This window comes from Pteropus vampyrus, unplaced genomic scaffold (assembly GCF_000151845.1).
Source record: "Pteropus vampyrus isolate Shadow unplaced genomic scaffold, Pvam_2.0 Scaffold1, whole genome shotgun sequence".
NCBI lineage: Eukaryota > Metazoa > Chordata > Mammalia > Chiroptera > Pteropodidae > Pteropus > Pteropus vampyrus.
The window spans coordinates 17106120-17118745 of record NW_011888782.1 but is presented as its reverse complement, the minus strand read 5'-3'; the positions used below and the strand labels follow the sequence as shown (position 1 = coordinate 17118745).

The 12626-nt window shown below is 42.5% G+C and overlaps 1 protein-coding gene across 1 annotated transcript in view; it reads left to right on the top strand.

Moving 5' to 3' along the window:
* The window catches only part of GLB1 (galactosidase beta 1), an 80285-nt gene that overhangs the window by 51910 nt on the left and 15749 nt on the right, over positions 1-12626 (top strand). The window contains exons 11-15 of the mRNA XM_023528402.1: positions 1752-1826; positions 3986-4075; positions 6959-7072; positions 8340-8471; positions 10798-11049. Coding sequence (XP_023384170.1) covers positions 1752-1826; positions 3986-4075; positions 6959-7072; positions 8340-8471; positions 10798-11049 — 663 coding nt within the window. The remainder of the gene's footprint in view (positions 1-1751; positions 1827-3985; positions 4076-6958; positions 7073-8339; positions 8472-10797; positions 11050-12626) is intronic.

Below are 12626 nucleotides of genomic sequence, written 5' to 3'. Positions count from 1 at the left end.
TTAAAAAAAAAAAAAAAGCATCTTTCTACCAGTCAAAAAATCAGATTTTTTTTCTTAAAAAAAAGTGCTCAGCCCCAGAGCAAAGACCCTACATATTACATCTGACTCCCTGCTAAATCACTTTAAAACAAAGCTCCCCGCTGGACAATCCTTCCTCCTGTATGCAAAGCAAGAATGACGTAGAAGGGATGATTATGGAAATGCTGGTGCATTCATTCGCATCACCATTAAGTATGAATGGACAACCAAAGATGGCCAGATGGTTGAGGACATCCAGAAAACCTGCCAACGGCAAAAGAAAGGCCAACATGAAATAAACAGAAAAATAACCCAAAAGGCAACAGAACATTCAAGGGACAGAAGAGAGCTTAAGCGAAACAAAGTACACCCTCTCAAATTTATATTCTTTAGAGAAATTTGAGAAGATATTGCCTCTGTAAAACAATAATGGGATACTTTGAAAAAGGAGCCATTAGAGAACAAGAAAAAGTTATTGCAAATTCAAAATAATCTCCTAGAAATTAGAACCAGAAAACAGAGATGATAATTGGAGAGGAAAGATGAAATATATAGAGGAAAATCTAAGATGTCTAACTTACACAAGAAAGAAAAAATGGGGAAAAAGAAAATATCAAAGAAACAATACAGATTTTTTTCAAAACAGAAAAAGATATTCAAGTAGCCCAGCATAATAAATGTAAAAAAAACATAAATATCCAAATATCCTTGGAAAAATTTTAAAACATAGCTAACAAAGCACTATACGATTCTAGAGAGAAAAAGCTGGTTACATTTAAAAGAACAATGGGCTTGGTATGAGCCACACTGGATGGTAAAGGACACAGAATAGTCCTCTGGCATTTTGAGGGAAGGTGATTTTCAACATAGAGTTCTATACCCATCCAAATTATCAACAAAACGTGACATTTTCAGACATTCAAAGATTCAGGAAATTTACCTTTCACATAACAGTTCTTAGGAAGTTACTTGAGATGCTCCAGTGAAATGATGTAGTTATGAGAGCCTAGAAACAGGAGCTAAAAGCCAGGACAGTAACGAAGAGAAGCCCCAGAATATCAAACCTAGTGGCAAGTCAGTCCTTTGGAACAAGAAGACTGGGGGTTCTGGTAGGAGATGTTCTCAGGGAGAAAAGGGTTGTTTGGAGAAACTTAATATCGTCTTTGGAGATTTGGAATAACCTTAAGAGGTGTTAACTTCAAGGCAAACAGGAAAAAAGAAAGGCACTTAGAAGCCTCAGAGGAGGGGAAAAAAAAACACAAGAAGCTGAACAAAATAGAACATGCCATCATAGTATACACCACTTAGCTGTGCAGAGAACAATATTTATATAATTAGAGTAGTGTGAGCACTATCGATTGATTTTGAATTTAGAGTCAATATATAGATAAAGGGAGGACTTATGGCTACAGGACAGACTGTTTTAACCTTGACAGTGTAAAAATCTAGCTGATGGTCTTCTGCCGTCACCCTCATCCTCTCTACCTGTTTTTCAGTCTTTATTGTATAATTATTTGAATGACTCCTGTGGCTTAAAACACAGACATACACAGACACACACCTAGAAGTAAATCCTGTCTTGGAAGAAGTCTTTTTGTTCCTTTGCCTCTCCAAATATCACTGGCACTGTTATTTTAGTCTTTGACCCTCCTGTGAAAAATGAATTGTATAAATATGTTTCTGAGGGTTTGACAGCGGTTTTCCTTTTCTGTCTTTTTCACTCTGGTTTATAGTTTCAAAAAGTACCAGAAGGTCCTATTCCTCCATCCACACCAAAGTTCGCATATGGAAAAGTCACTCTGCGAAAGGTAAGAAAAAAAAAAAAAATAACAGCAACGTTGAAAGTGAGGAAGTGGAATTTAGCTGTCGTGAGTGAAAGTGTTACGCTGGGGAATCGGTTCATTATTTTTCTGTGAATTTGTTTCCTGTGAGACTGATTTGGTAGATAATGTTTCTGGGAAAACGGGGACATGGGAGGTGAGAGGATGTGGATGCATGTTGATGGGGTGAGCACATGGGACATGAGCAGGACTAGGGAGGTATTCTAGATCATTCAGATCAGTTAGGTTCAATTATCAGTGTCCAAAGCAGTCCCAGGAGCCTTTGTGAGAATAACATGCTACCTTGGTGTTATGGCTGGTGAGGTTCTTTTTTATAATTCACCTTTTTTATAGGGGGCTCTCAAAAGCCACAAGCATTTTGATAGGTCTTCACCTAAAATCTCAAAATCACATCCTGAATTTTCTGGTCTGTGGTTTATATGGTAAATGGAACATCAAGGGGAAAAGTTAGGAATTAATTATAAATAAGAGTTAAGGACATTTTAGTCTAGGAAAAGAGAAAAAGAAGAGAGATTTTATTTAGTAGTCACGAGTGACGTAAGCCAAAGTCAATTTGTTTTGACTATCTGTGTCTTCAGGTTTTCCCCTTTTATAATCCCTAACTCCTACATGTGTTAAAAACATGAACAGTTGCATATTTCTTAAGAATCTTGATATTCTAAAATAGTATCATAAGTTTTTATCTTTCAGCAAAATGCTAAATATGATTGTATGATTTTTCCATTCATGAAGTGCTTTGATATTATAAGTTGGTTGAATTCTCGTAACATTTTCCACCTAGTGTCAGATATGTGTGTTACATTCTGCAAAGAATGTGGTGGGTCTCTGCCTGATAGGCATCTTTCTGTAGCTTAATCAGACTTTAATCACACTTGTCAAGGGAACACCTTTTATTTTTTAACTGCTATTGCTACTTAAGAAAGAGTTGGTGTGTTAGTTTTAGAGCTGTGAGAATTTTCTTTTTATACAACAGAAAATAACTGCAAACGTTTAAATACAACAACATTGCTGAAAACAAATGTAGCTTAGTACCAAAAGCACATACTGTTTACTGTGAAGGAAAGTCGTGTGAGCAGAAATGGCATTTCATCGTTAACTAAATATATACAATTTAGGAGAGCCAATCAGCATCTATTTGAATTAAATTTATGTAGAGCAGAGTCACATAGGATAAAACCTTTTACTGTGAGTTGAATTCCTTTAGTTGTGCAAGTGGAAAAACATCCAAGGGAGTAGCTGGATTGATGGACTTGTACTTAAGATTTTTTTTTTCCCCTTGATGCTCCACAATATCAGCAAAGTAACTATGGAAAGTGTTTATAACCAGTATCATGTCACGGAAAGCCCCAGGTTTGGAGCCAAATCTAACTGCAAATCCTGGCTCTGCCATTGCTCAAGTGAGCTTCTCTGAGTCCTCGTTTCCTCCTCGCTAACATGGGGACAGTAATGCCTGCCTTACTGGGTGGCCGTGAGGATTCAAAGAGGTGTGCGTGTGAAGTGGTGACCCCTGCAGTTTGGTGTGCACCCAGCGTTGGGTAGCTGTTATCATCGCTGTTATTGCACTCGAATAAGCATACTGCGTTGCAAGAATACACAATCATTTGGATTGAATATAAGTGTTTGTTGAGTAGCTACTATATCCTGGGCATTGGGGTGAGCACGGTACAGACTTTACCCTTATGGGGCTGACGGTCTGGCAAGGATGGCAGAGAGTAACAACTGGTAGATGATACAGGCATGGAAGATACGCTAGGGACAAGCTCAGAGGAGGGCGCTGTGGTGGTGGCTTCACTGGGGGTGTTGGGGAAGGCTTTACAAGGAAGGCAGCCTCTGAGCCTTGGTTTTCATTTATTTTAAGGGCCTTTTCTGTACAGGATGTTGTATTTGTGAATGAGTACTCTTTTTAAGATTATCGTCAGTTACTTTTCATCAAGAGTTAGGGAATGGATAGAGATGATTGAAGGTGACTGCAGAGCAGTGTTGAGTTGAATTTGAAACATTTAGCTTTATTTAGGGGTTTGGTCAAATCCACTAATATTTTTGATAATTTGCAAAGAACATTCCCCTCCCCTCTGATGACCAAGGAGGGGTGATAGTGAGTGAATGCTGCTTTTGTTTCTTTTCAGATAAGGACAGTGAATGAATCGCTGAATGTTCTGTGTCCCACTGGACCTGTAAAAAGCCTTTATCCCTTGACATTTATTCAGGTGAAACAGGTAGGCCTTCAAAGATAAAGCTTCACCTTTTTTCTACTTGCAAAAATGTGCTTTCTGCCCTGCCTTGTATTGCCTGTTCTGAGCACAGAGACCCAAATGGTAAGTGGGTATATCAGACCAGAAGTAGACTAACCATGGATTTCCAGGCTTTCTTTAGGTTTAATTACTGCACATTAGGCTGATCGTTCCTTCATTTTTTCCCCCCCATTTCTTATTCTCACTCAAATAGGCAGTATCTTAACCTGCTTCCACGTATAGTGCAAGCTATAAATTGAATGCATTTCTGACCTAATTAATCTTTATTACTAGGTACCAGTGGAAAACTACTATTTTAATACTCAAAAAAGACAATTTAATTATTTGTCCTTAGTTAGCTCAAAGGTATAGTGACTGTGTTCTTAATAGATTAGGGTCTTAGAGATTCTTTATCCTGCTTTTGAAGAGAACAGAGAATTGAGCACATCGTGTGTGTGTGTGTATGTGCACGTGTGTGTATATAATCTCCAGGGACTGCCCCATTTTCATTTTAAGAGTTTTTCCAACATTTTAATTTGGAAAATTTCAATTCTATAAAAGTTGCGAGAACAGTACCACAAACACCTGTATAGCTTCCGCCTAGATTCGCCAAGTGTTAACAGTTGCTTCATTTGCTTTGTCTTCCTCTCTGTGTGCGTATAGCCAATTGCTAAAGGTTTGGTTTGGTTTTGTTTTTTTACCATTTGAGTCAGTTGTCAACATATCACACTTCATGCCTAGAGACTATAGCATACATCTTTGAAGAAAAAGGGCATTATGATCACAATATAATGATCACACTTAAAAAATTTGACACTGATGCAATCCAATTATTTAGTATACATTCTATAGTTAAATATCTCTAGTCATTCCGATAATGCGCTTTATAACAACTTTTTTTCAATCCAGTTTCCAATCCACAATCGCTCATTACATTTAATTATAATGTCTCTCTAGTCTTCTTTCACTTGAAATGATTCTTAAGTTTTTTTTCTCTCTCTCATATAATGGACATTTCTGAAGAGTTCAGGCCAGTTGTTTTATAGACCACCTCTTACTGATTAGACTCAGTAAAACATTTTCGGCACAAACACAGGAAAGGTGATGTGTCCTTCTTGGGGCACCCATGAGGGTGCCTGTGAGGTCAGTTTGTCCCTTTGTTGCCATGTTAAGGATCTCAGCCCCATTTTTTGAAAGTTACCTGGGTCTTCCTTTCCGGCTTTCTGTAGAGATTGCCTTCTGGAAGGTGTCTGAATGATAAGGTGATATAACAATTGCATATCTAATCTTAGTTTAGTGAATTTTGCCTCCAGTTACTATTTTTACACTTGCAATATTTTACAAGAATGTTTTATTCCAACAACTCTGGTTTGTGATAAATAAAATGAATAATTAAGCTCCCCCAGTCCCTTACTTTTTCATTAATATTGAGTAGCGTTCTTTCTCTAGTTCTAGTACACACTGGCTGTATGTCCGTGTCTTCATCTGTAAAAGAGAACTTGCCTTCTCCACCTAGCAGGGCCATTGAGCACATCGGACAAGACAAGGACAGTAGAGCAGCTGGAACCTGGGAAGTGAATTCCAGGTTAATGTAGAGACACTTGCAATCATTGTTCTTTCTTAGACTTTTTCTGCTTTCTGATCTTTGGCCAAGGCAGTGCTCGTGGATTGCACGGGACTCCCTAGGCCCTGGCTGTTCCGTGCCTGAGGCAAGCTGTGGAATATTTCTTTCTAGTGAAACCCATGGCGAGCATATCAGCAGGGAGTGGGATGCAGCCCTGGTACCTCTGCAGCTGCCCCCTTCACCCCAACCTTAGAAGCTTCAGCCACACTTTTGCAGGGAGCTCCAGAGCTTCTGCTCCCCTCTGGGAAGCCCTTCTCAAAGTTTTCCGCAGCCTCTGAGTTAGGACTTACCACTCTGATTAGTTTCAAAAGAAAAAATACAAGAGAGAGAGATGGAGAATTTGGAGTCTGGGAGGGAGGCATCCTGTGCTTGAAGATTCGGGTGGCGGCACTAGTGACAGTTCTCGAGTTCAGCCCTTTCCTGCAACACAGGAACGTGGGTTGACATTTTTTTCTCCAGCTCCTCCAAATGACCTTTCCACTTACCTGAAGTACACTTCCTTGCTTTCCAGGCCCGGGAAGTGAGGAACTTTTTCCCTGTTCCGTGAGGGATTTTGACTTGGATTCTCTTCTCTGACTCAGGATCTGTTCCAGCCCCCTCTGGCTAATGTCCACAGCAGGGAAGTCAACAGCGGGCTGTGGGCGCTGTTGCCACCGAGGCTGACTGTTCGGGGCCTTCCTTTCAGACCAGGGATACCAGCATCTAAAAGTATTTTCTGACTTAGCAGCAGGTTACACCCCCACCTCTCACTGCCTTTGTCTCCCCGGCTCTTTCACTATACACAGTTTCTGATTGACTCTCATTTTGTCTCTTAACTCTTGATTTAGCCCAAGAACCTGAAGAATGTTTTACCGAACATTCTTGTCTTTGCTGTTTTTGTTTGTCTTTTTGTTTTGTTTTGTCGAGGTAATGTAAATAACTTTTTGATATATGTGATGGGATCCCCCTTAGTGATTCTGGGCATATCACTGAACACATTTCAGGGTCCCGTTTCCTCATGCGGGGAAAGGATGTTTGATAAAACACCCTTCAGCATTCCTTGAAGTTTACTGCTGTGATAGTTGTTCTGTGATCTAAAAATCTAAGCCAGTGCCCTTCTGTCAGATCGAATTTTTCCTGGAGGCTGGGGAAGCATTTCATTGCATATAGTTTTAATAACATCACTTTCACACATATCAAGGGTGACCAGATTCTCTTAAAATGAACGGCAAAAGTGAAATTTTTTTGTATCCTTTTCTAACCAGTATTTTGGGTTTGTGCTGTACCGAACAACACTTCCTCACGACTGCAGCGACCCAACACCTCTCTCTTCATCCTTCGGTGGAGTCCATGACCGAGCCTACGTCTCTGTGAATGGGGTAAGCATTGTCCCTGGACTGTGTGTGTCTGCCCCAGTGGGGGCATGTGTGGTCTGTACTTGGTAACGTGGCATTTGAGCCCTTTGCCTACCTTTCAACCTCAAGCTCCACCTCTCCTCTCGATGTCCCTTAGCTGTGCTCCTCACTTGCTGACGTGGCCTCACCCATGTTCGATCTGCCTGGAATATACCCCCTCACCCATCTTGACCTGGAGGGCTGTGCTCAAGGCCCCGCCTTCTCGGAAACCCTCCTGGTCCCCCCTGTCCAAGGCCATCCTCTCTGACTGACCACAGCATGTCACCCATGCCTTCTCTGCTCCTTGAGGACAGGGTCCTATTGTACATGTCAGAGTGGTGATTCATTTAACTCTGTGCCTTCATCCTGCATGAGAAATTATATTCTGAAGGATCATTCATGATAATTATAGCTAAAATACACGAATAACTTTGTTTCATGACAAGGTAAAGATACATGTCAGGATTTCTGTTCCTCTCACTGAAACATTCATGTGAAAGAACACATGAAGAGATTTTTCCTAACCAAGAAAATTTGTTCAGAAAAATTTTAATTAAATATTTCCATTCTGTTGTCATCAGCGGCTTTATTTTTGGTAAGAGCAGATTTCTAAGACATTATGTGTCTACTGATGGCAGTTTTTCTCAGGTTCTAATTTAGGAGTGGTGTTAGTGAATTGTGATCAGTAACAATTTTCTTTTAATCTCATCTTTTAAAAAATTAGGAAAATGTTGCTGCTAAAATGGCTGTTGTTTTCCCTCATTCTATTGTATGATTTTCGTGGTTAATGCATCATATCACGTATTTTGAGGTGAGAATACTCCACCAAACTCTCTGATTTTTATCTCGTTTATCTGATTTTATCTCATCACACCATGTTGTTTAGAAGCTACTTTATTCTGACTGCCTTTTGTGCTGTGAGTACACGAAGAGGTTCCTCCGATAGGAATCCTCCCCCAGAATGGTTTGCCTCTATTCCCTTTCTATTAAAAATACAAAGCAAAACATTCCAGAGTAGAGGAAAATAGTCTAGACCTTTCCTTTCTCAGAGCTGTGTCTGGCGACTTTCCTATTTAGAAAGCGGTGATTGGGGGAACGTGGCCACCTAGCCAGTGACTTAGACTAAAGGGCCAGCAAAGCATTTCTTCCCAAGTCTGGTGACACTTCAAGGCAGGAAAATGAGTGCTGAATTAACTGCCTTTCTGCTGGTCTTCTCACCCTAGTTAATTCTTGTTTGGCATTGAACCCACAGGTCCCCCAGGGAATCCTTAGCCGAAGAGATGAGATCAGTCTGAACATAACAGGGAAAGCCGGAGACGCTCTGGACCTCCTGGTGGAGAACATGGGGCGCGTCAACTATGGCAATTTTATGAACGATTACAAGGTAGGACCAGCCTCGCTGTTAGGAGTGACGTTAAAAGGTTGGCAGGACCATACCTAAGCCATCCAAGGAGGTTTTTATAAATCTTTTTAAAAACTCTCACGTATACGTTCTTTTCCTCCAGCCCTGTTGACATGAAGCTATTCTTAAAAGCCCACACGCTTTGTCAGAAATGATGAGTGAACCCACCGTGATTTGTTTTGCAACCTGGAAGCTGGGTTCTTTTGAAGACCTGTTTGCCTCTGCAGTTGATGAGAGATTTGAGTTTTGCAGACAGAACCCTTCCCTTGTGTTTGAGTTCAGTCATCCTGTAGAAAGAAACAGAAGGAGGAAACCACCCCACTGTGCTTTTCCTTTGCTTATAGAACCCACCTAACTCTCAAAAGGCACTCCCATGCCAACAACGCCAGCTTAGCATTTGGTCTGCCCTGTTTTCTGGGTGTGGACAATTTATGACAAACTCTGGAACTATACAAAGCCTTGGTGCACTGCTTCTTGCCTCTGTTGCTAACTCTGTGCCCAGGTGTCTTCGCCTAAATATGTTTTTCTCACACAGGTTTTTTAAGAGCATTCCTCAACAAACATTTGTGAAGATCATGCTCTGCACGAGGTGCTCTATGAGGTGCTTCGGGGCATGCACAGGTGTTGAGATAGCTCTATAGGTAGCTCACCATCTGCTAGAAGAGAGAAAGCCTGCACCAAGAGAATTGTGGCACCCCTGGTCTAGGACAGGACAGGTGTCTGTGGCTATTTTCTGCCCCTCTTAGTGGCAGCTCAGAGGCAAGGCAATTATACTCTTAGGGAATGGCTGTGCCAGGGCCACCTTTGCCTCCAGTAGAAATGCCCCCATTGTAGTCCTGTGCTCAGGCTATAATTAGTGGCCTTCCTGCCTGGCTCTCACCAGCCACGCTAACATGTGGAGTAGTGGGACTCTTATGTAGTCTCTGGGTCCCCAATACCCAGCAAAGAGCCTGGCACACAGCTGCCTAGTTAATGTTTATTGAATTACTCAGTGGGCAATTGAGGCTTGGTATTGAGAGGTGTCCTGAGACAAATTCGAGATCTCACTAGGAGAGGAGGCGTTCTCCCACATGAAAGGCCAAGAAGGGGAGGTTAGATGAGCTGTGAGCAGAGGCTTTAATGCGGTGACCAGTGCCACAGACGCCTGCCCTGTACCCTTGCCGGACAAATAAAGCAACTTCAGAATACGAGTGCGAGGTTCGCCATCATCATCACTGCTCCTAAGATCCCATTACAGATTCAGTAGGCCCACACCCCATTATCTACAGTTTTTCTTTCCACGGTTTCAGTTACCTGTAGTCAACCAACTGGTTGGTTGGTTAGAAAATTCCAGAAAGAAACAACTCATAAGCTTTAAATTGCACGCCATTCTGAGAAGCGTGATGTAATCTCATGCCATCCCGCCCCATCCCACCTGAGACGTGAATCATCCCTTTGTCTAGTGTCTACACGCCGTATGTACTGCCGACCATCAGTCGCTGTCTGGGTTATCAGATTGACTGCGGCAGTATTGCAGAGCTTGTGCTCAAGTCACCCTCATTTTGCCAAACGGTGGCCCCAAAGCACAAAAGTATTGTTGCTGGCAGTTCGGATATGCCAAAAAGAAACGGCATAGTGCTTCCTTTAAGTGAAAAGATGTGTCTATAGGACAAAACATGGAATATGTAAGGTTCAGTTCTGTCTGCGGTTTCAGGCATCTACTGGGGGTTTTGGAACATGCTCCCAGCGGATGAGGGAGACTGTAGTATCTCATTTATGTTACCTCATTTAGTCCTTACAGCAGGTGAGTGGACTCAGGTGTGATTATCCCCGTGAGCGCTGCTGAGGAGCTCGCGGTCAGGACTTGCTCTGGGTTATGTCACAGGCGGAGTCTGTCCCCTCCCTCCATCTACAGTGGGCTGAATGTTCTTTTGCATTCCTTAGGCTCCATCTTTTCTTCCATTCTAGCAATGGCTCTGAACCAAACACCAAAGATGGGGGATTTGATTTGGGTCCAAAGCTCTAGTGGCTCAACCCCCTTTCTGTAGAGGCAGAACTCTGGCTTCTTGTGGCGACATCCTGGCCTCTAAAGAGAAAGAGAGAGAGAAACCTCCAGGGAGAAAGCCGTGGTTTGGGAAATGTACCTCTCCTCAAGGAGAAGTGATTCCACCTCAAGCCAGATCTCTGTCACTTAGATGTCACTTTGAGTCTTGTTTACTATTGGTGTTTCATATACCAGTTTGCTTTTCCAGGAATTCAGGGTGGAAACGCAGGGACACAAAACCTTTTCCTTCCCACCCCAGCTGATTGCCCTGTTTCTCCTTTGCAGGGTCTGATTTCTAACCTGACCCTCAACTCCAGCATTCTCACAGACTGGATGATCTTCCCGCTGGACACTGAGACTGGAGTGTACCACCTTGGGGACTGGCATGGCAATGACAGCAGGTGCCATGACAAAGCCTATGCCCAGAGCTCATCTAACTACACACTCCCGGCCTTTTATGTGGGGAACTTCTCCATTCCCAGTGAGATCCCAGACTTGCCCCAGGACACCTTTATCAAGTTTTCTGGATGGACCAAGGTATGTGTCTTTAAGGAAAGTGTTTGAATTCGAGCCTCACACATCTGGTTTTTAGTATCTGAGAAAGAATCAAACAGAGCTGCTAATGAGATGCTATGGGGCACTTTTGGGAGTGGATGCTGTTCTGTGTTAGTTCCCCATTCCTCAGGAGTGGGACCATGGCAGATCTTCGGGGAGTCAATGGCCAGCTTGGAGGTGGCACCATCTGCCCCATTTTCATTGACTGACAGCTTCCTTTAGTGAATGACAGCTTTTCTGCTCCCTCTGAGAAAAATCATAGCCCTTTTGGATACCGAATATGAGAGGCTTTTCTTCTTTATCCTGAAGAAAATCCGGTCCAGGGAAAGGGGTGACTCTCAGGGCGAACCTGTTTTTCTTTCATCTATGCCAAACTTCATATTCCCATAACACCCCCACCTTCATGCAGCCCTGTGCCCTGGGGGCTTCACCTCTGTCTACTTGATCCTCAACTCTTCCTTGGCCGTCGTGCTGTCCAGTCACTCCCCTTTATTCTTTGAAGACATTGGCATACCTTCTTCCACTGTCATTTTCTCCACTTCATGTCCTATTTTCACCCTAGATGACCTTACCATCACTTACTCATTTAACAGTTTTTTCAGTGGCAACTGTATGCCCAAACTTTGTGCCGGCCACTAAAGATATAATAATGAACAAAACCAGATAGAGTCCTTGCCCTCCTGGAACTTACAGTCAAGTTGGGGAGAAAAACCAAATCATATAATCACCCAACTTAGCTGCAGTGGGCGCTAAGAAGAGATAGTGGGAGTTGATAATAATTGGGGCACATGACCTTGTCAGGGAGGTCAGGAAAGCCCTCCCCGGGGAAGTGATACTTGAGAGACGTGAAGGACAGATAAGAATTAACATGGCAAAAATAAAGAGAGAGGAACATATTCCAGGCGGAGGAGATAGCAGGTGCAAAGGGCATGTGCTTAGGAAAATGGCGAGTGTCAGAAACTGATAAAGAACGCAAAAGTATGAAACACAAAGAAAAGGAAGTGGTTCAGAGACAAAGCTAGAAAGTGGGTAGAGACCACATTGGAATAAGCCAATTAAATCACGTTAAAGTTTTGTCTTTACGTTGAGAGCTATTGAAGCAGGAGAGTGACATGACATGATTGTGATGTGACAAGCCTCTCTGACCACAGTCTGCAGAATGGGTTGGGCGAAGGTATGTGTGAATTCAAGGAAACTATCTAGGAGGCTGGATCACGGTGTCCTTGAGAGACTGGGATGGTGGTAGCCAAGATGGAGATGATATCAACTATTTGAGAGATGTTTAAAGTTAAATCAATAAGAAGTAATGATGTATTGGATATGGGGGATTAGAGAGAAGGGCATATCCCAGGTGACTCTTAGGTTCTAGACTTGCAGCTGGATAGATGGTACCAGTTACTGAAAGGAGAAATTTCAGATGAAGATTTTGGCTGGAAGAGCGAGGTCATGAGTTTGGATTTGGACAATTGAGTTGGTGAAGCCTTTGAGAACAGCTCTGAGAAGATACTGGAGGAGGGCTGTTGGATCTATGGGTAGAGAATTCAAAGAAGGGGTCCAGG